Raw genomic sequence first — 27,948 nt, forward strand, 5'->3', positions numbered from 1 at the left:
TAAAGATTTGGGTTTCAGATCACTTCACTCACAACTGTTCCAAATCTCCACAGTACAAAATCTCCACAGTGCTGTTATATAAAGGGACACACGGCGATGACATATATGACAAAGCCTTTTTAGCATTTGTAATGACATATTCTATTAATAATAGCAGATTACAAATCAGGCTAGTTTCCCTTTGGCTTCTGTTATGTTAGGAGCTAACTTATTTGGAGCAGAGAATGTTTGCATGTTTCTGTTAACTATAAAACGTGAAATTATAATCAGTGCTTATGATTATGATTATGTATGAAATACACATGTCTTCAGTTATGTTTAATCTTGCTTTATTAGCTCACTCTTGCACACAAAAAAGGAAAATTCAGCATTTTAGATGTCTATGATATGACATTCATATTCTAAATTAATTAAAGTATTACACTTCAGAAACAGACCTACTATCATATATTACACTAAAATAAAATGTATCATGGGTTTGGGGAATATACATTAACATGTGCAGCTGGAATTTAAGAAAACAAACCACGGTGACTTAGAATTGTGGTGGTATTTCCTTTGTTATATCTTGTTTGAACTTACTATAAGTGCAAATGAGGTCTGTCTCAGATGAATCTATGACCAGTCTTTAATGTGTAATAAGCAAAAGCACATGAAAGGACAAATGGACAGTTTCTGAGCACCTTTTCTTGTGCTTCGTGCCTTTGTGAGTGCCTTCTCCTGTAGAAGACCTACAGAATGGGAAGAGCACATGCTATATGGTATTTATCCGGGGAAGAGTGTGTATGTGTTGGGGGGGGGGGGGTTGTGAAATCTTGGTGGGTTATAGACAAGGTTCCTAAAAGGGGCACGTTGCCACACATAGAGGATTAGATCCAAACACTGAGCGTTACATTTCACACACAGACCTGCAATATGAGTGAAACAATCATAATCAATCCCGCTTGCAGGCATATCTGCTGTCTACTTGAATTTGTGCTCAGGGAGTACAGTATACAGTAAGACTACAGTTGTACAGCATGTTCTACTAACATGTTCTTTGAACTCCAGTGAACTTCTCAGTATCTTACGTTGCGTAACCTAAGTAGCATGGCTGGAATAGCTAAAAATACAACCAGCATGGCACAGAACAAACTGTGACACAACACTCAACCCCTGCAATAGACAATCTCCACCAATTCTGCTGTGTTGCTCAACAATTCTCTAAATATGAGCAGAATTTTTGGGCCACTTCAGAGTCTCTGCAGCCAGTGAATTGGATTTAAGCCAGTCTTAGTTTGGCTGTTGAAAGGGAGAACTGGGCCCCTTTGTCTGCTCATGGCAGAATATTCAGATGGTACAATCAGCCGGCTAATTAATGGTCATGGGATATGTGCAGAGTTCTATAAGCTACTTGCTGCGTCTAGTCTTTCAGAAGCCCTGCATCAGAACTACTGTGCCACAACGCGATGGTGAGATCAAAAGCAGGGAGTCAAACTATGTAGTCAGATTAATTATTTTATGACATATTGTCCAGTTGATTTGAACTTTTATGATCAACCTTTCAAATGTTATATCATAGACATAAAAAGAAGCATCTTGCTCTTGCATATGTCTGAGATTGACATGGTGAATCTAGCAAAATAAATGTGAAACAGACTTTAATGAGTCCAAATAAATCTACATATATGATCTTCATAAACCATTACATTATGTCCAGTCACAGGGAAAAAAAACAAAACTGTTATGCATTTTAGATATTCGATGTCAGTCAGGTAGACATTCTTCACTAAAGTACCATTAAAGTGTACAACAGACCTTAATAAGTCCAAATAATTCTTTACGCGTTGGATATCTGTGCAAAGGTACTTTCAATATTTCAAGTCAGAGGTCAAAACCTATGTGTTAGTCTCACACATGACCTGGGTCAGTTTCCACCAAGCCACAGGGGTCAGCAGAGTCAGATTGGCTTTGTAATCAGAGGGTTGAATGCATCAATTTGATTGTTTTTGTAATCAGAGGGTTGAATGCATTGGTCTGATTGTGTTTTTTAATGAGATAGTTGAATGCATGTCTGGGCTTTCTGGTTAGGTGACACAGAGGTTTGTATTTCCATTACTAACGTTCCTGCTTCAAGTGTTCCCAGTCATTTAGGATCAGACCAAGAAAGGTAACATTCATCTATTGCTATTAATTTCACTTCAATTTATTGCATTTTATTTTATTCAATTTATTTGTTCATGTCAGACTGTCTAATTACATTTATTTCCTTTCAACTTTCAAATTGAAGTTCTACAACATGGTATTTATATCTTCATTTAAGATGTACTAATTGTGCATTGTATTTTCAGATGTAGATCAGGTGCATATTTGGATTCACATTTCGATAAGTTATGTAACCAGATTCAATCTGCAGGCTTTGCATGTTTTTCGTTAAGTAGCTCTGCTTTTCCACAGGAATGCTCACAATGCACACCCAAGCATCTACCATCTAATCTTCTCTGCAGCTCAAATAGGTGCAAGGGGATTCCTACCTTTCGTTCAGCTGCGAGTGGCCTTCATGGCCTGAATCTTACTCTCCAGTGTTCCTTGGTGCTTGGACAGTAGCAATGAACTGCCATGGGGATTTCTACCCACTAACCTGTTACATAATTAGGCCACCCACATTCATAGTCATGTGCATGGGATTGGATAGGCTATTCTATAGGAGTCTTGTGTGGTCCATATAGGATTTTGACTGACAGAGGTTAATAGAACACAGGAAATGACCCTTTTCTCTGAATAAGATTGCCTCATTTACCTTAAAGCTTTTCTTTTTACTAGTTTAAGTTTTATTCATTTATTTATTTTAAGCAACATACATTGCAGGATTGAACTAAACAAGAGTAAAAAAGGGTAAACAGTTTTATAACTTTTCTTACTGTGAGTTCTGACTTGATCAATGAACATCTCTTTATTGAATAGTCAGATTTAGATCATTTCTCTATCATTTCTCTGTTACTTTCTCATCGAATGTCCAACATTACTATTTAATATCAATGAAATAAAACTTGATGGTGGAACAAAGTAATAAATCTGAAACTTTATATTAAAAGAGTAAAAACAAATAGAAATTTACAGTGTTTCATTGTTATTCACACTGCTTGTTGTATGGACTTTCTGTTCTAAAATTGTATTTCTTGTTCCCATAGCTTAATAAAATGTAATACTGCATCTCAGGACATGAATATGACAGGAATAAGACAAATGTGACCTGGTTTGATTCCAGTGCTCTCTCAAAAATTATTTTTATATTTCATCTTAATTTCCAAAGGATTTCCTATTTCCCTGTTGAGTGGCAGCTTCTAGTTATTAGACTGCTTATTTAGGAACAAATGATAACAATGTACATTCTTACAATCCTGACTGTCTTTCAGATTCATCTAATTAAGGATAATGACAGGTAGAAATTCAGAGACTACAGATTATTACTATGTATGCATCATACAGCTGTTATATTCTTTATATTATTTCCTTGAATTTAATACTTGCATATGAGAAGGGAATCAGAGATTTTATTTTATGAGAAGACCTCGCAATAATGGGGCTGATATGGAAAGATTCTTGTGATAAAAAATTCAGTGAAGCCCTTTTTCTTTAATTCAAAAATTAAAGGCAGATTTTAGATTACACAATAATATATTATGGGCAATAATATATTATTGAATTCCTATTCTGAACCTACTCCTGGCCTCAGCCAAAAACAGATTATTATGTACCGAACCGAAATACCGAATGTGAAAGTTGTGTAACATCTCAGGGACGTTACATATGAACCGATGCAACCGGTTTGCTAGCTTGCAAAGTAGCAGTTCATGTTTAAGCCACTCGTGCACAGGCATTCAATCGCTCAAAAGCGGAGAGGATCGTTCAGAGGGCGGAGTATGCGTAGCGTCCGACGACGATGCCGTTTGATGGACGTGGCTGTCTTTCCCCGCGCCTGGGAATGGGTTCTATTCGCACTGCAGTCGCTCGGGCGGAGTCGTCACGATTATAGAGTGCACGAGCCTCGTCTACAAGTTAGGAAATTAGTGTAAAACGCAGTTTTAAGGTGAAATATATTCAATAATTGACCATTATTTCGGCAAAAAAGGCATTACCCGAAGTGGATTTTCTTAAAGTTGGATTCAGATGCATGTTACAAAGCTGTATTTTCAAGCTAACCACTTTTTACAGAAAGGAAAGATTTTTTCGGCCCGACTTTGACGGGTTTTATACAAGTTAGCTATCAAAGTGAGTATCTCATGCTCCATTCTCGATTTTCCTTGTACGTGCTGTTGACTGTTTTCATTGTTATCCAGTGTGTTAGCATTTTATTCACTTATTGGCTAATTTACGAACACGCACAACTTTTATATAGCCAGCTATGTTAGCTAGCCTGCGTTAGCTAAATTGTCAACCTTCTTGCCAAGTTCGAGGCTCCAGTTGACTGGAACAGCTTGTTCCCATGACGATGAGCACCAGACACATCTGAGCGCTTACACTGTGTTTTAAATGCTGGATCTGTTGCATGTGTATGTGCTGTATTGCAATTAACTCGTAGTGTTCGCTAGTGTTACGTAGGTTATAAGGTTGTTAGCTAGCTAGCTGGTTAACTCCATAGCTAACTAGCTATGTATTCTCTGTTCTGTAAAGACCACACAAAGCTTAGCCAGTGCTCAAGCTAGGTAGCTAGCTAACGTGGGAGCTAACCCTAGCTAAGGGAGCATGTTTGTATATTTATTTATCTAGCTTAGTTATTTCAATGTTGGCAATAGAGCGTAGTTAATAATATTGAATGCTGACATATAGCAACAGTTGGCCTACTCGAATGTTTTATTTTGAATGTTGTGTATTTTTATTCGGCTATAGCATTAGCTAAACTATAGAAGGTTGAGATCCAAAGCTGGTAAAATACGATAGCTAGAGAAAGCTTCTCAAATGTCTTAGCTAGTTACATTAGCTTGCTAGATAAGCTAAGCTAACACTAGATTTCTCAAGCGTCATTTGCTGTATCTCGTTACATAGCCTGCTTAGATTATTAGCTAGATAGCTAAACTACACAGACATTAACCACTTGTACTACATGGTGTGTTCCTGAACTGGGGTACCTTTAAATATTCTTGCGTAATCTCAAAAAAAGAAGTCTAAATTTCTGCATGGCGACTTGTACACATATGTCTCTACGTTACTTACACATGTATTTAGTTGTAAAATTGATTTCGGTGCTTTTTTAATATGCTGTAATCTAAATTAAATATCTTGCTTGTTATATGGTAATGAAACAGTATTTCCTGCTACATTTTCACTGTTGCGTGTTGGACTAAAAAAGTCCTATGAAATTAGACGTTACTGTCTTTCAGATTCATTTACGTTCTTTCCGCTGTAAAACTAATTGTATGAATGCAATATATATTTATTCCCCACTAAAACCATTGCTGTGACATGCAGTAACTAGTTTGTATTTGTAAAAAATATAAAAAATATTGAAGTAGTTGTATTTTGCTTTATAATTGTTGTAAAATGATTAGTTTTAGGAGATTTGAGGTGATTTGCTTTAAAAAAAAAAAAAAAAAAAAGAACCATCCAAATAGACTTTGTGTGCTCTGCAGTCCTTAGAAAATGGCTTCTCTGTGTTGTAGGTCGTGGCTGCTTTGGCTAAAGCACTGGATCAGACTTTTCACTGATGGGAACACTGTGTCTGAAGCACCGTGAAGGTGCTCGAGAGCTCTGGAGAATCAGTTTAACATAGAGTACAAACGACGGACAAAGCACGACTGCACCATAACATTTGCGATTATAGGGAAATATCTTTCACACTAGATCGATAACTTGTTATATCCATGAAGTGGATAAGAGAGGGCATTGCAGAGAACAGGTAGGAGGTGCAATAAAACCCAACCCAGTTTGACAGTTTTTTTGCCAGCAAAACATAAGTAATACTAAGAGATCAAGATGAGTGCGGAAGGATATCAGTACAGAGCCCTCTATGACTACAAGAAGGAGAGGGAGGAGGATATTGACCTCCATGTCGGGGACATACTCATAGTGAGTAAAGGTGCCCTACTAGCACTTGGCTATAGTGAAGGTCTTGAGGAGAGACCAGAGGAGGTGGGCTGGCTGCCTGGTTATAATGAAATGACTCAGGAAAAGGGGGACTTCCCTGGTACCTATGTGGAGTTCATTGGTAAGAAGAAGATTTCCCCTCCAACCCCAAAACCAAGACCTCCAAGACCCCTGCCCGTGGCCCCAGGATCAGCCAAGGATAACCCAGACTCCGAGCAAGGAGGTGAGTGTCCTCTGCTACAGCTGAGGTTTTGCATGGTTTCTACCTTAAAACTGCAGTTGTCCACCATTTTGTGCAGCAGTGGGAAAGATTGGTTTAGTGCCCAGGAAACTCTTGAGGTTCTTTTTAACTAAGCCCCTCTTTGGGACTGATTAGTCAGTCTCCATTTGTTTGATTTTATGATATGAAATGATGGAGTCATAATAACATAAGACAAACACAACACAATTTAAACAAATCCGTTCATGTACACACCAGATATCACTCCCTAAAATACTTACCCTGAACCCCATTTTATCAAGTAGTGACCAATTTTATACCGTATATTTTCAAGAGTTTATAGTAGCTTCATGCAAATGTTCCTGATTATTATTGAATGCTTATGTTTTGACACGGGTCATAATTGCAAACATGACAGGAAGTCTGGGGGAAGGCCTGTCCATTAGAGTCTACCGTGTAGTAGTCTGGGGTTTTGGGGGCTATCTCATTTTATGCAGCACAGCAGTTGGTGATCTAGCAATGTAGAGCTTCACACGACCCTTCTGTACCTCCCCCAGGAGGCTGGCACAGAGATTATTACAATATTATTGCTCTTCTACCCTGGTGTCAGAGACGTCTCTGGGTAATTATTGTAAGGATTAAGATAAGAAAAGAAGACTTCGGATGTACAGAGGGTAATGTCTACTTGGAACTGTTTCCATGTCTTTCATAGAGCTGTAATGTAACCGACCTTCTGCATACAGTTGGAATTGGTGGTTAATGTTTCTAAAAGTGTTCTTGGGTTCATGGTAATTTCCACTCGCACACGAGGGCAAACTCATGGATTGAACAAATTAAAGCACACGCACCATGCCCAACCACCGCTGTGCGGAGTGCGTCACCAGGTTTCTTCTTTCGTACCATGCATTAGGTTCTGATTAAGTAGCACTGGAAGAAACAGTGTTGCCATGGTGGCAAAGTGACTGGAAATGTTTTGATCGATAGTCAGAACATTGGAATATAAGCGAGATATTGCTGCTCAGTAATCATTGGTAGTAGTCAGCCTCTACTTCCTGGCCACTTGTGGTAGATTTTCTTTCTTTCTTTCTTTTTGAGTGTTTGCTATTTTTAGGTGACACAGCCCAGACCCTGTCAGCCTTCCCCAGAACTATGAAAAGTATTGTGCAGATGTTCTGACATTTTTGCATTGATTCAGTGCAGAAGACCCTGTTTGCTAAGAATAAAGACATACAGCTTTAAATATACTGTCAAGTGTGTCCAGAGTTTGGGGTTAGGCTTACAGAGGGTACAGTACACTTATAGTATTGATAATGGAGGTTGAGCTTTCGGCGCTCTCCTGAATACAGACCAGAACCTGGAAACAATGCAGCTGGCTGAGGGTAAGAGCCAAGCACACTGTGGGTTCATGCACCTGGTACCTTCTACGAATGACATGACTCCTTCATGTTTTTTTCTTTCTTTGACATATAGATAACATAAAATAACCTGTCTCTAAGTTGCAAAGCTTTATTCCTTTAAAAAAATTATATGGTCTGTATATTAGGCTAAACTTGGTCATTCTAAGTGAAATTCATTAATGAATGACAGAAGTGACTCCTGTCTTGCTTTTTTAATGCAGTATTGTTTTTGCAGAATGTCTTGAATTTTTGTTATTACTCTTTGCAAATGCGCTATTAGCTGCCTCCAAATCAGTCCATTTTTACATTGACACTAATCTGATGCCAGTTCTTAATGACTAAGTTTGATGTTCTGATGCTGGAGGCTATTAAAAAAAAACCAAACATGTAAAGTTAAAAAAAGAGTCTCCACCCAGTGACAGGTTCCCCTGGGGTCCTGTAGTCTCTGTGGGATGTGATTTGTGAAATTCCTATAGGGTCTGGCAGGGTTACGGTCCGCATGAAGGCTGGCAGTGTTGAGTGGCAGCCCCAGAGCTCGGCGCAAGGCTGAATGTGGCACCGGGAGAAGAAAAGTCTCTGTGTTTGTGTGGGCGGGAGGGAGGCGGGGAGAGGGGCTGAGGCCTGCAGCGGCGCGCTGGGGCCTGGGGCCGCAGCCTGGATTCTTGTTGCTTCACAGCGGTTGTGATTTATTACCTGCCACTGAAGGATCTGGCGGACCTCTCTTGCTTCTCCTTTTGGCCCCTCTTTCTCTCCTCTTCTCTCTCTCCCCTTCTTTTCATGTTTTGATAATGTTGCTGGGGCCGGGCCCAGATAGGGGAGGGGGAGAGGGAAAAGTTGGAGAAGAGCAGAGAGGGAGGCCACGAGGGAAAGGGTCAAAAGCAGGGGCTTTGCTCTCCCTTTCTGGTGGTCTCTCTCTCTCTCTCTCTCTCTCTCTCTCTCTCTCTTTCTCTCGCTCATTCTCTGAGCCACAGGGGCTTACTTCAGAGAGCAGCAGATGTGGAATTCCAGCCCGTTCCGGCTCCCGAGCTTTTAAAAACACTAATGTGCTCCTTTCTGTGGGCCTCAAGAGTGAAGGGCTGTGTGCCTAGGCCTGGCCAGCAGCACCCAGCCCTGCACTGGATTATCCGCATTCACAAATGCTCCCTTTTTCAGTTTACTTTTGAAAGTAATTTGCATCAAACGCACACTCAATTTAAAACCCCTTTGTTCAGTCAAAATTGTCTATGCTCCATGTATTTATTAAGGCATCTCCAAATGCTTACATCTGATTTGGATACAAATAAAACCCAATCTGATTAAATAAACTATGATAATAATGATAATAATAACAAGGACAGAATGTTATTTCTTGGTAGTTCACAATCTTGCGTCAGTTTACTTATGTTGGTAATGCACAGCTGTGTAATGTGCTTTTGTGTGCTGTCCCCTTACATTAAAATCTGACATCCAGCAGTCATTATTTCTGTGCAGAAATATGGGGGTTGTGCACAACTTTAATTGTTCCCTGAAGGCCAGTGTTTGTAATGCAGAAAAGTCATGCACTTAACTGTAACCCACATCAGATAAGAATTAATAAATGAATGCACATGAATGAATAGCACAAACCAATACGAATATCTTTGTGGCATCCACATGTCTTCAGCCGACGTCCAATTGCGTCTTATAGGTAAGGTCATCATCAGTGTCTTCCCACACCAGATGGAAAAAAGAAATTCTTTTATTATATGGATTTGCAAATTTCTCTACTTTTAAACAACAAAATGTCTTCCAAAATGCTCCCTCGCTGATGGCTTTGGTACTGAGACATGTGCTGCCTCTCTGTAGCTTTACACCATTCAGTGCAGCGATCGTTTAGCCTTTCAAACCCCCCTACCCCCAGTTCTTTAAGAGTGGAATCTCCCTACTCATCATTTTAAAGGATGAATTCCAGCTGAATTCCAGTCATATTTAATTGAATGCTTCCAGCTTAGGGTGGCTTTATTTTTTATTTAAAAACAAAAAGCTGCATGTTGGGCGTGAGTTAACATGATTGCTGAGCCATAATCAGGCAGGAGCCACTTGAGTGCTCTGATTGTGTTCAGCTCTATACACCATTGGAATGGCTATGTATGTGTAAACAGCAAATGAAAGTAAACCACACCCACCTCGTCAGCGGCTGCATGTTTTCAAAGGTTTGTGCTCTGGCGGTATCTGATTTGCCTCACTTTCTAGTGTATTTGCTGTTCTCCATGCACCGTTGTGCTTTCGCAAATAGAAGTTGGTGCTGAATATGAGCGGTCCATTTATAGGTTTCATAATGGACTGAAAATGCAGGGCCTTAGTGTTCATTAACATAGTTTATCTTCAGCTTTTAGAAAGTGGGCAATTTATAAGTTTTTATAAGACCAAAGAAAGTCTGTAAGTCTGCCAAAATAATTTGATGATATAGTGATAGTATAAACAGTAGTTGCCCCAAAGGTAATATCTTGTTGTAGCTAAGATAGAAGTTATAGATATCTGTGCTTCTGAGGATGCTTCTAAAATGGAAGTGATTAAACTTCCGCTTTGGTAGAGCAGAACTAGTTGCTCTATGCAAGTCCATGCAGGGCCTCCGTGCTTTGTCACGCACAGAGAAATCCAACCCCCCCATCTCTGAGTGTCAGTGCAAGGCCTTTATTTTATGGGGAAGAGCAGATCAGAGATTATTTACCTCGAGGCAAAAAAAAAACCTTGCTCAATTGCAAATCTTAGTTTAGTCTTTGTCAGTAAATCTTGTGGAGGTAGGCTTCAATCTACAAAACTGAGGTAGGCCTTTGTTTTTGCTTTTAGTACAGTTTGTAAGAACAGCCTTCTTTGTGCTGAGAACGCACTAAAGATTTCAAGTATTTAGGTTTGAAGGGAAGAGAGAGGTTAAAAAAAGCCTTTCATGCGTTCAGCCAGACAAATTGCTAGTAGAGTGCCCTTAGTCATGCCTGAACACTTAGAGAAGTGCTTGCAGTAAACTGAAAAACCAGAGGGGGAAAGAGAGGGACTTGGAGCTGGTAGGGCTGAGAGAGCGAGAAGACGGCAGGGTAGAGAACATGTTGCATAGCTAGAGTTTGAGATAATGTAGCTCTCCTTTTCGGGGGCCTCCTCAGTGCTCGGCTGAAACTGCTCTGTGGAGCTGAAGTTAGGCTCTCTGAGGGGAAATTGTTGCTTGGCTTCGCAAAGAATGTGCACTTTCCCTTAAACACAGGAGTAAGCAGCTAGGGGGGCATATCCTCATGTCCAGCCTCCTGCCCAGAGCACAGCAAAATAGATACATTCTAGCCTGAATGAACACACACACACACACACACACACAATTCCCAAGGGGAAAACCCTAACAAATGCTCAGGATTGCAGCGTCTGTCCAAGAAGGTCTCCCCAGGCACTGGTGGTTAGGCCAGGGCTGGACTGCAGTTGTGATCATAATGACACGCTTTGCTGTTCAGCAGCCCATAGAGCATGTGCCCAGTGGACACATTTTGCATTGTGCTGAACCAGTACAATTTTCCCTGTGTGCTAATGGCAATGTGCATTCAAACCTGCTGTAGCAGAAGCATTGGCCATGCCCGGCGGTGACCGCATGCCTGCCTGCCCTACATGCACTCCCCAACATGCTCGCTTACACGCCTGCCCACACTTCACTCCACCCTTCTCGCCTTCCCATACCCAGCTCGGAACATGCTGTACCCTGCGGGCCTCAGCGTACTCCCAGCCTTTTCATGCTTTGCCTGGTGCAGGATAAATGGGTGTGTTCTGCCGCTGCAGCTGACATCTCTGGAATACCCAGAGCTCCCGGCATTGCCCCCTCCAGCACTGCCCCAACTCCTCTGAGTCAGAATATTGCTGTTCCAAATGCACACTAACAACTACACGACTTCCTATAGTAATGTAACAGCCAAAAAAAAAAAAAAAAACCCCAGCCATGAGTTTGAGGAAAATGGAAAAACTGGCTGTGATGGGAGGTGGTAATTTACTACCCTCCCCCTTTTTTCCCCCTTCTTCTTCTGTGAATGTGCAGTCAGGTGCCCCTCCCAGTGACCCGCCCGTGCTGATGGGGCCCTGTGCGTGCGAGTGTGCACATGTGCCTTTCATTACACGTCCCCTCCAGAGATGCAGGGCTGAACTGGCAAATCTTCTTACTGGAGGCCGAGGACGACTGTTCAAGGGATTAGCAGCCTATTGCTGGGAGGGGAAAGAGAAAAGGAGAACTGAAATCTGCACATGGATAACTAAGTGTGATGCCAAGATTCAACCTCTTCTGTCATATTTTTACACTGGCAAAGAGCTTTGTGACCTGACCTGTCTGAATGGAACACACACTTCAGCCTGAGAGCAGACAGAAACTGAATAGCCTACCTGTTTTGTCTCTTGTTTCTTTTACTTTAAAATTTATATCCCAGTATCACAGTGTGATGTGCCGGCCCGTGCAAACCTTCCCATATTTATTACTGTGAAACTGCAAGATTTTGTGTTGGTTTTTCAGAAACAGCTGAGCTGAGTGTTAATTTTTTTCCCTTGGAAAGGGTTTTAAACTATGTTTTCGGTGAAAAGAACAGGTGGTTTTTATGTTGCAACACGGTTAAAGTGCATTAAAGTAACAAGACACTGGCAGTTTTCAGAAATATTGACATGCTGTTCTTTAGAAAACAGTCCATACTGTTCCTTGAATGCACTGTAAGTTCAACTGTGTTTCAGGCAGCACATGTTTAATGGAATACTCTGGTTTTCAACCTAAACAGTGTCTACTGATTCTTTAGAGTATGACTGGTTACTACAAAGAATTTTGATGTGTTTTCCTATACTTGTAAAATAAGAGGAAGCCCTGTTGGCTCATTTATGTAGTGCTAAAGTGAGTGTTGGAGTCTTCCTTTAAGAACTCCTGGGCAATCTGAGTGGAATTTATTTTGTCTCAATCTAACAAGCAGTGTTTCACATGATGGTACAAAGGAAAATATGGTTAATCACTTTAACCTGAGGTACCTCCAAAGCCAGAATATTCCTGCCCCGACTCTCCTGATCCAGTGAACAATGGCTTTATTATAATGTGATGCTTTTAATATTTCCACTATCTGTGCTTCATGGCTGCTCTTCCGTTTTTTCATCTCTAGGGGGAGACGTGGTGGCATTTTTCAAATGGCTGTACTCTGGGTGTTCTTTTGTAATAAAACCTAATCTGGTTTGCATGGAAATTCTTAAAATATTGTTGGTTTTGACATACCTTGAAGATTGTTGTTGTTAAGCCATCAAATGTTGTTTATCATGTCCTCAGTGTCCAGTGTGACTGAAGTAGGTACAGTTAACCCTGTGTGCTTTGCTGAACATGCATAAATATCTACTGTAACTAGCACTCCTTTAGAACTGAATTGGAACAGCAGCTATGAACAGTGACTGTCCGGGAAGTGAGTTGACGTGACCAGTGGGGAGTTTGAACCATTTTCTTTGATTATTTATGTACGCTTCATCCTTGGAAACCTGTCAGGTGGATGTGTCACAACTGACAGAGAGAGAGAGAGAGAGCACCAGCTAGATTGGGAAAGCAGGTTACATGATCGGAACCCCTAATTTTAACTCGTGAGCCATCTATCTTTGTTCTGGCCATGCTGTGCAGTTCAGAAGGTTCAGCCACCGAACCAGACGACGCTCAACCACACTGGCAGCTGCCCCACGGCTTCCGTGTCCTGTAGTTCCTGTCTCCTCCAAACCTTATGGGACGTAAGTGGGAGAGATGGCTTGCATACTGCTCAAGGCTTGTGCTTACTTGCTCATGGGGCCCCTCTTCCTCCTCCTGCTGTTACCTTGGCAACCAGAGCCAGAGTGGCTTCTCTTATTGGTCGGGTGAAATTGAGCTCATCCTGCGTCGCCTGTTCGATTTGATTGTTCCCTAACAACACAAGCACCTTGTCCTGCTAGGAGAGTGTCTTAGATACGTGATGGTAAAATACATATTTAAAAAGGACATGACTGTAATTTGGTTTGGCCATGAATGATTGCATTAGCCACTTTTTCTACTTGGCGCCTCGTCCTGTTTTGAAGCATTTTTTGTTTTTGTTCTGTTGTTGTCATTCCAGAGGGCCCTCATTCCAGCTTGGGCTTTCTAGAACCTCTGAGCAATTGCTGGAGTGAGTGCAGATGTTATACTCCCTTTGTGTGAAGTCCTGATTCTCTTAAAACATAGGTCAGCACAAGAGCATGCATAAAGAACTGTCTAATGCAGGGTAAAACTTGATGTAGGCATTAGGATAAATGACTTTCTGCTACCATCCTGTGTAGTGGGCCATAGTCCTGTGCAATCACCACCTTCTTTGTCCACTTGATCGCCAGTCTGAGCAGAGGCCTTTCGGAGAAAGTATGAGCCAAAACATTTCAGCAATTTTTCTTGGTGTCATTCAGTCGGAGTGCCCCGAGGGCCAGTGCTATCGGGTCACTGCGAGTTCCTGGGAAGCAACCCAATCCGACTTCTCTCCTGGTCAGGCCATGAGTCTGCCACCACAGGCTTTCACGGGGAAACAAACACAGGGTGCTCACCAGGCCGCCTGCTACTGAAGGCGGTGCTCCAGAATAGAAATGGGCTTGCAGACTTTCAGTCTGGCTGCTTGCTTTCTTTTTTGTATCTGTTTTTTTATTTTAAGTAATACACACTGCCAAAACCTGCCAGTTGCAAGTTTTGGTACTATGGTAACAGCCCTTTTGGTTTTGAGTTGTGGTAGCATGACGACAGCATTTTTAGCTTTTGTAAACCATACAGGAGGCTCCCAGGGGTTGTTCCCTGCCTGTATCATCTTTCTATAGTTCTGTGGGGGAACAGTGAAAGAGAACTGTCAACAAACAATACAGGTGAAGAGTGGTAGGCTATAAAGGATGAGCCCTGTTGGCCATTTGTGAAGATGGCCCTAAAGTGGAGTGGACATGGGTAAAATTAGCACAGCTTTTGTGAAACCGGCTTCTGAGAACCAACTGGCTCGTTCTGGCCAGCAGCCGTGGATAAGGTGTCTGTCTGGGCTAAAGGTTGCACCTTGGATGCATGCAGGAACAAGACTGATGTCTGAATCTCTATATGAGGATGGCCTCTTGATCTCAGTGTTTCCATACTTCTTAGAAAATGAATAACCTGCATTGCCAGCCCCCTGCTGGGTCTGACCTTCCTGCTCACTTGCAGAAAGGGGAAAAAACATGTGCTCTCAAACCTTTCATGTACTTCTTGGTCAGGCACTTTGGCTCTAATGCCTGAAGCATCTAGCCCTATCATTATTTGTAATGACCTAAATGACTGGTCCTCTGTACATGGAAGGTTTTCCTCTTCTAGACCAGTCAGTTTCAGCACTGATTGTGAATAAGCTACCGGGGGGGGGGCAGGCAGGCAGGCATTTTTCCCCCAACAATTTTAATGCTGAAAAGTTCAAAATGGAATGGACTGTAAAGAGGCCCCATTCATAACGGCTCCTGTTTAACTGCAGCCACCTCCAATCCGAACAGCCGACCCTTTGAGAGCTACCGGCCTCCTTAAACAGCCGCCCTCATGTCCAAATAAAGCAGCCCACCGGTTGCCTGCTACTCTTTGAAGCGCACACCTGCGTCCGAGCGCTCCTCCCGACCGCCAGGTTCTGCCCATCAGCCGCTGTTTGCTTAGCCTCCCCGGCCACCTCCACTCCCCACTTAATCACATCCTTCCACTCGGTGCCAACTTGCACATCAGGCCTCCTTCTTTCCGCCAAGTCACAGCCACAGAGCACACTCGGGACATGCTGTCCAGAAATGTGTGCCTTCGCGCCCCCCCCCATCGACGCGATGAATAAACCGATTAAATGTGGCTTTTCAGAACATGCCCTGCCCTGGCGGCATCTGGGCAAAAACCCCTGCTGTGTATAGAGGGTACAAAATGGTCGACATCGATGTCTGACGAAGCGCGGTGGGGTTGTAGGAGCAAGGTTGTGCTGGCTGCTGTTGCCAGGCTGTTTTAATAGTTCTCTCCTCCTTCCCCCTGCAGGTTCCAGCACTCTGCTGGAGTTGTCGGAGCAGTTTACTCCTCCAGACGTGGCTCCGCCCATGTTGCTCAAACTTCTGGAGACCATCGAGAGAAAAGGTGAGTGTCTGTTTCTCCCTCTGCCTCTCCATCTCGCCTCTGTCTCTAGACCCATCGCATGTCTAAGCTAAACCCCCTCCCGTTGGCAGGTCTGAACAATCCAACCCTCTACAGAAATTTCACTGCCGGCGGTGGCCTCGACGTGCGACAGAGCTTCGAAGGTGGTGAGTAACCTTAAGATCCATTTACTCCCAAAAGCTCCTACCTTCCCTCCTGCTGGTCTCTAATAAATTGTGTCTGAAATAGATCCCCCCTCCATGGACCTTGAGCAGCTGGACTTGCAGATGCTGTGTGATGGTCTGAGACGATACCTGCTAGACTTGCCCCAGCCCCTCATCCACAATGCAGTCTACAGCGAGATGGTACACATTGCCCAAGGTGAGAACATGCTGTACATAGCTCTCCATGCCAAGCAATATATCTATTTGTGGCAGAATTTAATCTCACAATTGAATTTATAAGAGATCCTGATATCAAAGCCAGAGAGAAACTTTGGCAATGGTCACCCCCACTGCTGATATTGTGTGGCAGCTGCCACGGGGGGTGCTCTTGTTCTTGAAGCCTCTTTGCTGCAACCATAATCGTTTAGCACCATGAACCTTTCAGTGATCCCCACCAACTGCTTTTAGTTGCTGCAAAAATGTTTTTTTTTTTTGTTTTTTGTTTTTTCCTTTGGCATATTGGCCCAGCCCAAAGCCAGGCTTCTGCTGATAATCTGGTATGTTGCATATTGCCAGACTGCTACATGTTTCAGCAGTTATGTAAATATGTTTCAGTTTTGGCAGTTATTTAAACAGCCTGCAACTCATTGTGAACCCACTGTCGGGTTTGAAATATGCAATGAGATTGCCGAATCTGCTCATGTACTATAGAACAGTGTGTCCCTGAGAGAAAACAAACTCACTTTCATCAAAGTGTGAGAGCAAGAGGAAACTTATTTTTTCTATGTCTAGTATGGTTATCATGAAGTCACATTGCACAGAACAGGATATCTGTGGTTAATAGGACCTAAAAAGACTGCACACTTATCTCTAGCATCAACCAGTCAGCGCGCAGTGTGCCTTACTCTCCTCCGTCATTGTCACATTCGTGATCTTTGTGCGGTTTGAAACTCTCTGAGCACAGGTTTCCACCCAAGTGCTGTAACACTCTACTTTAATCCCCACCTCTCTCATATACACACACACACACACTTTCTCAGTGCTCAGATTACCTTTGTGCTTAATTCATGCTCCAATCGCTAAGGTGAGGCAGTCACTAAAGGATTTTTTTAAACATTCCCAAAGAGTTAACATGTCTGTCTGTCTGTCTCTGTTTTTTTGTCCTCTTTCACTGGTCACAGAGGTGCAGGGCTCAGAGGAGTGCGCGCAGCACCTGCGGCGGGTTGCCAGCTCTTCGGCGATCCCTCCCCAGTACTGGCTGACACTGCAGTCCTTACTGAGACACCTCACCCGTGTATGCCAGGCCTCTGCTGGGAACCTGCTGAACGCACACGCCCTCGCCGAAATCTTCTGCCCTGTGCTGTTCCGGCAGCAGACTGCCAGGTTCCCCCTCATACCTCACTCTACACACTACACTCACAACCCCTGCCGCACATACATGCATGTGAGGCTGACGTGTACAAAAACATGCACCAGGTAGAATCCTAAGATGTCATTTGGGTCAGGTTTTTTGTGGTTAGGCTCCGGGTTTTTCCTGCTCAGAATAGTCCTGCCAGATACTCCCGTCGTGGACCTTGGCTGAGTGTTCTCTCTCCTGGTCTGTGTTTGCAGCTGCGAGCCTAGCCCTGAGGCCCATGTCCGCATCCTTGAAGTCCTGGTGACCAGCGAATGGAGCAGCAGCCAGGCAGCTCCAGGTAAAAGTCACTACCTCTGCACTCACACTCCATTTGGACTCTGCATAATCGTTCTGCATTGCCTGTGTGCCTGGGGCACCTCTGCCCCGGCTTTTTAAAGAGGGCAAAAGGAATGGCATAGATAACGTGAGGCATGTGCGGCGCTCTGTGCATGAGGGGGCAGACAACCCATCTTCTGGTTTGAATGTTGTCTCTGCAAAGGCCTGTGCAGTGCGAGGGCCTGGCTCTGTCACATGGGCCCTCTGTCCACTCCCTGGAAACACACCCACACACAGCCAACAGATCAGCACCTGGGCATGATGCCCATATCCTGATGTCACCCAAGTGCTATGGCTGCCCCAAGCCACATTACAAAGGGTGAGACATGTGACCGAGCTTCAGATAGATGAGTTGCTGCAAGGGAACTTCTCAGATAAAAGGGAAAAACAAAAGTGTACGGATTTGGTCTGAGGAAGGACGCTGAGCTCTAATGGAAGGTGAACGCTGGTGGCAGCATGCTGCTTGATTTGCCCAGGTAATTAAATCTTTAATTATTTAAGGTGCATTGCAGAACATTAGCATTCCACTCCCCCTGCCTCTGTGGAGCAGAGCTGAACAAAAGTTCTGAGGACAACCCAATTTTCGCTAATGTAGAGATGGGACTGTTAATAAAGTGGTGCGTGCATGTGTTTGTGCATGTGCACCATTGGTTTAAACGTTTTATTACCTATTGGGGGATATTTCTATCCTCCTCCTGGTGTAGGCCATGCTCAAGCTGTCAGTAATTTGCACCTGGGCTGAGCCAGGCTGCGCACGCGCATGCGCACACACACACACACACACACACACACACACACACACACACACACACACACACACACACACACACACTGGCTGAGCCAGACTGAACATACGCACACTTTCACTCCCCAGCTTGCTGTTTGGGCAGCTTGGTTCCTTCCTGTGATTTGCACGTGTGCGTGCACACACACACACACACACAGACCCCTAAGAGGGTTGCTTCAAGAGCTGCCCCAGGCTCAAGTTCGCTGTGTCTCATTTACTTGCCTGTACATGACTTGGTCTCTGCACATGTGGCAGTGGTGTCTGAAATTATGTATGTTGCCATGGGCAGGAGTGCACGTGTTTTTAGAAGTGTGTTTGTCTGTGTATGCTTCTGTTCGTGCATGTGTGTGTGTGCGCGCGCGCGCGCGCCTGTCTGTTCGCTCCCAGTTACAGGCGGGCTATTTTAAGCCGGTAGCCAAGGACCCACTTAAATTTGGTTGGCTAGAAGTGGCGTCTTCTCCACAGAGCGCTCTTGTTAGCTTGCAAGCACTGGCCACTTGCACATGCGTGCCCCACAAAAATACACCCGCTTTCCAGGACGCCACTCCTCCAGCCAGCCTCCCTCCCAGCACGCTAGAATGCCTGGCTCAGCAAATACTTGAAGCAAACCGAGTGAATCATAAGAGCGGTGCTGGTGAGTTAGCCCAGTTGTGAGAGTGCGAGCATGCAGCAGGGCTGCAATTCCCAAAGAGCCAGGTCCAGCAGCACGGCAACTGTTAACCAGCCACCCCAGGCCGGCCTCCCTTACACAGCCTTCCCTCGTGCAGTGCCCAAGCTATCGGTCAGCAGGGCTCCAGGGGCTGCCCGCAGGACTACAGTCACTGCTAGCATGTCTAGCCTTGGCTGAAGAGCTACGTGGATGTACCAAGTCACTAAATCCAAGGAATTGGACCACTCTTGAGGACCTGAGGAGTGCATTTTCTGGATTTACCACACAAGGAAATACTTTTAACAGATTTCCTCTGGTGATCATGCAGCCAGTTTGCTGAAACAGCTCCAGAACATGCACAATTTACAATGTAAGTGTGGTGTTTAAAGACTGGTGGAAAGTTTGGAGCTAAATTTTTGGTCTTGTGGGTAAAAACAGGAGTTGACAGAAAAAAAAGGTATAAATTGTTACCTTGCTGAGAAAAGGTGTAAATTAGGGCTGTGCTGTCTTGCTGTGAACGGAGTTAGACAGGTTTTTCAAAAGTGCTACTTGGTAGGGCAGTCGGACCCGTTCCCTGTCCCCCTACCTCTATGGGGTGAACTGTGGTGGGGCCACATATATCATCCGTGCCTCAATGTGCACCTCTGTCACAGACGGCTGATAAGTACAGACACCGTGACCACAAAGCTCAGAGCACAAAGAAAGGGAAAAAGTGTGCAGACCGGTTTGGCTGAGCCCGATCTTGCCTCAACACGTCCGAGCATGTGTGGGGAACGAGCTGCATTATTGATTCACTCACCCGTTCAGTGCGTTTTCAACATCAATAACAAGTATTGAGTTGCAAGTGGTATGTCCCTTCTGCAGCTCGTGATGTGCTTTCAGTGCTTTTAAACACAATAAATAGATCAAACACGTCCTGATTCCTGTGGTGTTCTCAAAGCTACTGTCATTTGGTTTGTCCGAGGTTCTTGGCCACCCCTGACCTGCTCTTTAGCTGCCGGGTAGCCTTTAGCTATGCCTCTTCTCTGAGCTGTCATTAAAGAAGTGAGCCTGACAATAGGCTGCGTTCCTAGTGCTTTTTTTTTTAATGCTACTGAGAACTCTGGCTATTTCGGGTGTCTCCCAGGAGCCAGGCCTCTGGGTCATCCCTCCCCCACACCCCTTGGCTTTTGGGATTACAGGCGGTATTTGCAAGCCCTCTCCTGTCTGTGACCTGGCCGTGGGCTTGAAGTTGCAGCTGCCTACGTGCGGCTGCAGCAGCAAGCGGAGGCTCTGTGTGTGCCTGCAAGTACAGAGGCCAGCCTCCTTGCTCACTGAGAGGAGGAGCCAAGGGGACCTGCAACAGAACAGGGGAGGGAGGGAGGGAGGGAGGGAGGGAGGAGGAGATAGAGAGCGAGGTAGAGAGTGAGGCACCAGATCCTCTGTTCATTTGAAAGATGCTGCGCCACCATGCACTTCACACGTGACTGTCTCCTCTTGTCGCTTTGACGCCTTTTCTCTGGCAGGCTGTGGATTCCTCACTTATATTTAAGCAGTGGATAATTACTGAATGAGACATCAGACATCTGTTTTTACCGTTGGATCAAAAAGCCAGTGTGCTTTCATGATGACATCATTGCATTTGGGAAATGAACGATATAGTGACAGGCGATGAGGCAGGAGTGGCCAGCAACAGTCCCGCAGCACCATTGGCTGGGGTAAGTGATGTAATGCTTCGCTTGACCCTGCTCTTCCAGGCTTTTCCAAAAACTCATTTTGGAGCTGCAAATGGAGAAATGTAGCATTTGTTGTCTCCACAAGGCAGGGGAATTGTGTTGAATCTCGCCGATGTGCAACGCAGCATTAACCATGAGTGATACGGATTGTCCAGGCTCGGATCGGGGTTCTGGAGCTGACCTGCTCTTTTACATAGAAGTAGACCCACCAGGTAACTGCTGAAGTTGGTGGATAGTGACTGTGTCATTGATTGCAGCCATTGCAGTAGTTCTGGGTGCCCTGTGTTGTTTTAAACAGGTAGTTCTAGATGCACTGTATATAACAGGTTTAATTGCCTATAGCTGACAGTCCACAAGTTGGCAATGAAATTAGCTGTAGTATAATCGTCATGTGTTCTTTGTCTGTTAGTAATGTGAGTCAGTTTCTGTGAGACGGCGGTCTCTTTCTAATTAGGCACACTTCCCAAGGGCTTGTGATCTTTAGTGCGCCATTTTGCAAAACGCTTATTATATTGGTGTTGGCGTAGCTGTATTGATGTGTGACTGCGAGACTACTGGGCTGCTACTGCAGTGGGCTGATAATGCTTAGTGACTGAAGTGAACAAAGAAGACAGTGGGCAGATGAGGGGGGATAAAAATAGCCCATCGCTCGAGCTCTGCCCCTCGCTCCACAGAGACCACACAGCCCCCGCAGCTGCATGTCACTCAGCTCAGCAGCCAATCAGCTGCTGCTGTTCCCTGTTACCAATGATGCAACATGGCCTCAATGGTTGGTTAGAGAGAGAGCAGCTTTTTCCAAGAGCACGCATATACGATCTTTAAGCAGCCTTCTGCCTATGACCGTGATGTCATTGACATTTACTCTGCTTGGTCTTCAGCAATCTCATAAGTGGTTATTGTGCTCTGGTCTGGCTTCACTCCATGTTAGATGTCAGAAAGAGGTTGTGTGATTTAATCAGGCAGCCAATCAGCTGCCTGTCCCACTCTGGGGCTGATTTACTGCTGTATTTCTCACTCCTTCTGAGAGACTGCAAACAGAATGGGGAGGGCTTCTCTCTCTCTTGCTTTTTTTTTTCTCCTGAATGAAATTGATTCTCCCTGACTCACCCTCTGTCATGGCTAGCCTTCCTTCCTCTGCTTAATCAAGTGGAACGGCCGGATCTAGCAAAGTGCAGAAGCTTCTTCGTGCATTAAAAAAATGGAACTATTTCTTAAGCTTGGTCAGAGACATTGAATGAGAGACATGATTTCCTCCCCTGCTGTTATTTGTTTAAGCCTCCAGAAAAGCATTTCCTGTTGAACATTTATAGACTTTCTTCCTGGATGCTGCATAGACATGTCCATGCATATGCACTGGTACTTGCCTGGGCACATTTCTTATGTAAATGACCTCAACTGGAGGCGGTCCATTTGGATGTAAATGGTCTGGGGCTATATTAACCTGCTGGCCTCTCTTCTCCACAGCACTACCTCCAAAGCCACCCAAATCTACCCCCGTCTCTAACAACGGTATGAACAACAACATGGCTCTTCAAGACGCCGAATGGTACTGGGGAGATATCTCAAGGCAAGCACCATTTCTGTAGTTCATCTTACCATTCTCAGCCTTTTACACTGTAAGCGAAACTCAAGACTACGTTTTCCTTTCATCGTCTGTAACTTGGAGGCTTCCTCTCTCCTGCAGGGAGGAGGTAAACGAGAAGCTGAGAGACACAGCTGACGGAACGTTTCTGGTCCGTGACGCCTCCACGAAAATGCACGGGGACTACACCCTCACTCTGAGGTAACATATTACAGTTATCAACTGTCCACTGCTGCCTCCTCTCTCTTCACGCACTAATCTCAGTAAATCTTTGTGTGGCACTCTGATTCATTTGTGTTTAAACTGGCCCACAGGAAAGGAGGTAACAACAAGCTCATCAAAATCTTCCATCGCGATGGGAAGTATGGCTTCTCCGATCCTCTGACTTTCAGCTCTGTGGTGGAGCTGATCAACCACTATCGGCACGAGTCCTTAGCCCAATATAACCCCAAACTAGATGTGAAACTGCTGTATCCTGTGTCCAAGCACCAGCAGGTAAGGCTGGCCTAGGCATCAAAGTGAAGGACATCTTGGGTGTTTGAACTTGCTCTAAACTAGTGTGTGGCATTCCGATGGATGCAGTGCTAAAAATGTTTGATGCTTTGTAGGATCAAGTGGTGAAAGAGGACAATATTGAGGCAGTGGGCAAAAAGTTACACGAATACCACCTGCAGTACCAAGAGAAAAACCGAGAGTACGACAGACTGTATGAGGAATATACTAGAACCTCACAGGAGATCCAGATGAAGAGGACAGCCATTGAAGCCTTTAACGAGACCATCAAGATCTTTGAGGAGCAGTGTCAGACACAAGAGCGCTACAGCAAGGAGTACATTGAGAAGTTCAAGAGGGATGGCAATGACAAGGAGATCCAGAGGTAAGTTAGAGATGGAATCTGCAGCAGGTCTAGTGGGAGGAGAGTAGTTGTCATGAGCAGTTCTGTTGTTAACAAATGCCTCACTCTCAGGATTATGGGGAACTACGAGAAACTCAAGTCACGCATCAGTGAGATCGTGGATAGCAAGCGGCGCTTGGAGGAGGACCTGAAGAAGCAGGCGGCAGACTACAGGGAGATCGACAAGAGGATGAACAGCATCAAGCCTGACCTCATCCAGCTCAGGAAGACCAGGGATCAGTACCTCATGTAAGTGCCCTGGCCTCAAAAGGCTCCTCTTAGTTGAATAGAATCTCCTCCGAAGGTCACACGCCCCGGCAGACACTGATCAGGTGCATGCCCTCTTGCTCCACAGGTGGTTGACACAGAAAGGAGTCCGGCAGAAAAAGCTCAACGAGTGGCTGGGAATCAAAAACGAGAACCAGGAAGAGTAAGTGTCAATCATCGCCCGCCCCATTCAACCAAGCATGCTGCACCACCTTACTGCAAGTTCTACCTCCGATAATCATTCACCGTTTTTTGTTTGTTTTTCTTTTAGTCAATATTCGATGGTGGAGGACGACGAGGACTTGCCCCACCAGGACGAGCGCTCCTGGAAGCTGGGTAACATTAACCGGAACCAGGCTGAAGCTCTGCTACGGGGCAAGCGAGATGGCACATTCCTGGTTCGAGACAGCAGCAAGCCTGGCTGCTATGCCTGCAGTGTTGTGTACGTGTCCAACAGCCACAGGGCCCTTGTTAGCCTGGACGTGTTTGAAAACCACATGCTGCAAATAGCATTTTTAAATTAAGTTGATGTTAATTGAAAATGTACTGTTAGCAGTATTACCTAGCTAGTTAATACAAGTTAATGTTAACTTGTTTATGTACTTTGTCATTGGAAAGGTTTGTCTCCAGTAGCCTGCATTTCAAACATACAGTACTTTTGTGCAATATATTTTCTCATTTCTCAATCCTTTTCTCAGTGTAGAGGGCTACTGTGACTACTGTGAATAAAGGAGCCCTGTGTGTATGAGGTTGTTTAAAGAGTCTTAACACTGCATCTCTCTCATTGCAGCGTGGATAGCGAGGTCAAGCACTGCGTGATCAACAAAACCCCCACAGGTTACGGCTTCGCCGAGCCCTACAACTTATACAGCTCGCTGAAGGAACTGGTCCTGCACTACCAGCACACCTCCCTCGTTCAGCACAATGACTCTCTGAACGTCACCTTAGCATACCCAGTGTACGCGCACCAAAGGCGATGAGATTCCCTTCAGTGGGCGCGCACGCGCAGTCTCTCTCGCCGGGAGTGTAGAGGAGGGCTTCACCTGGCATGGCCATGCCTGCACTCGGCCTTCAGGACACGGCGCTGACTTTTTGTTTCTTGGCCTTTGCACAGCCCCACTGTGGGCTGTGAAAGTGAACCCCTGTAACAAATTTCAGCCACTGAGACTTGAATTTAGTTTTCTTCTTGATCAAGTGGAAACTGCTGAGCCTCTCTTTCTCTTTTTTTCTCTCTCTGTCTCTCTGTCTCTCTCTCTCTCTCTCTCGCTCTCTCTCTCTCTCTCTCTCTCTCTCCCCCCCCCAAATGAAAGACTCTGGAGGCCTTGGCCAAAATGGTGCTTGTTCATTTCAAAGCTTTACCTGCTGCTGGAATGTGGAACCCTCTTGATAACCTCTGGATTGCATTTTTTTTAATGCTACTTAGAGCCCTAAACCCTCACGCTACCATTCAGTTTGTTTCCCCATCCCTGTGTGCGCGTGTGGCTGAGTGGAAGTCATGTGACCAAAACTCACAGTACCTGGAAGCTATTCGTTGGTGGTGTTCAAGATGTTGACATGAGAAACTTGTGAACAGACCATGGAATCAGTTGATCAATGTAGCAAGATGGCACTTTTTGAAAACAATATATTCTGTGTTTTCACCTGAAAGACTCCTGTATGGACAATTGAGCACCTGAAAGTCTCATCTCAAAGGAGCAAAACAGAGAGGGTGGCAGATGTGTGGCATTTCCTTTATAAGCATTACATATACAAATGTTTGACTCCGTCCCCTTTACGGACAAACAAAGCACGTGAAAGGGCCTATAATGGACATTCATGCTGTACATATGGACACTGTCAAAAACCTATGTGATAAAACCATATTGTACCAAAAACAAAAAAGTTGCTCATTTCTTTTTCAGTTGTATTCAATCTGCTATGCAAATTCTGTATCTTTCTTCTCTGCAAAGTTATGATTTTATTTTATTGCTACCCATAATATAATTTTTTATGGCTTGAAGCTTTTGTTTTGTTTTGTTTTTTTTTTCATACTGTATGTAAGAGAATATTTTAAGTGTCAAAACCGCCAAGAAAGATGGCTTCAGTTTTACAACAACAAATGATGATAAAGTACTTTATTACAAATTTCTTTATCAATAGCTGATAAGATTAAAGATGATGAGTATTTTATTAGTCTTTTTCACTTTGAGCTCATTTGTTCCTGGGAAGATCCTTGGGGGACTTTAGAACTGCTTCTGTCAATAGTACCCATGTTATATTTGAACATTTGAGCAGTGCAAAGAAATCTTAACATCTGCAATCTAACAAATTCATATCAGAAAACGTTTGCTTATAGTTCACTCTTTGCAAACCAATGACAAAAGTTTATTTTGTGATACATTTTTCACAAATGGAGAGAAAAGCGAATTGATCCTTTGGAATGATGGAATTTGTGATGACCCGTTTTAGATGGTGAAAGAATAACATCCCATTCATTCCTTATCCACATAGTATTTTTTCTGTATCAGAAAACCTGTACTAGTGTTTACATGGATGGATCAACTCATTTTGACTTGGAGACAATACTAGACTGCTTTTCCCATAATACCGTTGATGATTTCAACAGTTGGAAGACAAAAATGAATCCACTTTTTTTCCTTGACTGCCAGCTTTCATGGACACATTTGTCACTGCTGTTTCTTAATTGCTCGTCAGGAATTACAATATTCTAAGCTTTACAACAAGTGAAGTCTGGCATAGTTTTGCCTCCAGCTCGAGTCGTGTCTATATTACAGTTATGCATACAATGATCCAGTGATATTTTGCATAAATAAACATCGTTGTGACACCAGTAATCAGCTTGATAATTCGTTAATGAGCATATTTGTTCTGGTTGCTCAATTGTTTTAGTTTATCACCAAAGCAAGGTCAGTACTAAAGTGATTTGATTTGTTTTAACTAGGCCAGAATGCCTTAAAGTGAGTTTTTCTGGTTTTAGTTAGGTTTTTTGGGGGGAGGGGGGCATCTTTTCTCTTCTTTTAGCTTTCATAAATATAACATTTATCTCATTTAACATTTAGGAACTAGTAAGATTAAAAGAAGAATGCAGGTCGGTCCTGAATGTTAATTCACAGAAATCCGTGATAGTTTTGCATGTCACTTGGTCAGCTGCCACCAGTTAGCATTTCTTATAAAGAGAGACTGAACACTACTGAGTTTGATGTAGGTCTCTGTTTTCTGAGTAAACCTAGGCATTTATATGAAGAGTTGATGATTGATAAAAATAGTAATGGGTACTCTGATATCTGCACTATAGGAGTTCATCACCATGTCAACTGCCTTTGTGGTTTGATCTAGTTGATTCATTTGATGCCCAAGAACTGCCATCAGGTTAAAGTTAAAGGGCCACTTTCCCAAAAGTGTTAAGAACATCTTAATTATTAGACAGGATATTCAAAGTGATACTTGCTCTGACCCTGTCTTTGTGCTGCAGTGTGCCTGGGGAAAGTCCCCCAAGTCCTCTTCATTTGCCTTGAATTCTGCAAGAATTGCATTTTTAGATGTGATCTCCAAGGAGTACTTGGTACGAAATCAGATGATTCAAATGAGAATTTTCTTTGGCCAGATAAAATATTTATTTTCTTTTCCTGTGTTGTTCTAGGGCTTTTTTTCTGCTTCAGCCCTTAACATGGCCTCTCACTCTTCTTAGTTTAATGCTGTTTGGAAAATAGCAGTTGTTCAGAAGCAGCAGTTTAAAGAATGATTTTTCTCATTTGAATCTGTGCTGTATTAATTTACATAAACTGTAATACCAAAACTAACATGTGTGTCCCAGTTCTAAAACCTCTACAAACCTTTAATGGCTTTGTTTTAAATAAAAAAATGTTTTCAGAAAAAAATCTTTCCAGGGCTCATTTTGTCACAAGGCTCTGTACTTGGTAGGGGGTCGACCTCTGTGCTACTGGAGAATTTGAGGTTATGCAAATTCAGTGGTGTCACATGATCGCACACACCATCTATGTCACCAGACCCAATTGAGGACATGGTACTTTTTGTTCTTGGCCTGGGTACAGCTGTCCTCGGTCAAATATGTCGCCACATTTGGTTTTCGACAATCATTTGTCATTTGAAGATAAGGCTTTGCACTCTGATGAGCATCAGCACAGGACTAGTGTAAAGCTACTTGCAATTTATAATGGAAAGACAAAATGAAAATGTACACAAGCATCATTTATAAATGGCAATGTGTATGTTGCAGAACAGAATTAGTTAATTGTAGCCAAAGTTTTTTACAAGCCCAACTTGTCCACTCATGCCAGACAAGTGAAAAAAAAACAAAAAACATCTTGTATTTTTTGCATAACCGTTAACAACAGTTTAAAGCACAGCCTGGCGTAGGGGACACCCAAGCCATC

General features: G+C 43.8%; 1 protein-coding gene across 3 annotated transcripts; it reads left to right on the plus strand.

Annotated features, from left to right (window-relative positions):
• The first annotated feature begins 3,845 nt into the window (after window positions 1–3,845).
• pik3r1 (phosphoinositide-3-kinase, regulatory subunit 1 (alpha)) lies at window positions 3,846–26,388 on the plus strand. 3 transcript variants are annotated; one of them, XM_027027335.3, is made up of 15 exons: window positions 3,846–4,251; window positions 5,640–6,286; window positions 15,671–15,766; window positions 15,856–15,930; window positions 16,013–16,144; window positions 17,109–17,310; window positions 17,539–17,621; window positions 22,275–22,377; window positions 22,495–22,593; window positions 22,707–22,887; window positions 23,001–23,269; window positions 23,360–23,536; window positions 23,643–23,717; window positions 23,826–23,996; window positions 24,345–26,388. In XM_027027335.3, exons 2-15 carry the CDS (start codon window positions 5,953–5,955, stop codon window positions 24,532–24,534), a joined length of 2,187 nt encoding a protein of 728 aa, XP_026883136.1. In that variant the 5' UTR covers window positions 3,846–4,251; window positions 5,640–5,952; the 3' UTR covers window positions 24,535–26,388. The 3 variants fall into 3 exon arrangements, with proteins under 3 accessions (XP_026883136.1, XP_026883139.1, XP_026883140.1); XM_027027338.3 differs by lacking the exons at window positions 3,846–4,251; window positions 5,640–6,286; window positions 15,671–15,766; ... (2 more) ...; window positions 17,109–17,310; window positions 17,539–17,621 and adding an exon at window positions 18,480–19,465; XM_027027339.3 differs by lacking the exons at window positions 3,846–4,251; window positions 5,640–6,286; window positions 15,671–15,766; ... (2 more) ...; window positions 17,109–17,310; window positions 17,539–17,621 and adding an exon at window positions 20,504–20,792.
• Window positions 26,389–27,948: the final 1,560 nt, after the last annotated feature.

The sequence above is a fragment of the Electrophorus electricus genome, chromosome 8 (assembly GCF_041902795.1).
Source record: "Electrophorus electricus isolate QZ-2024a chromosome 8, ASM4190279v1, whole genome shotgun sequence".
NCBI classification, from domain to species: Eukaryota; Metazoa; Chordata; class Actinopteri; order Gymnotiformes; family Gymnotidae; genus Electrophorus; species Electrophorus electricus.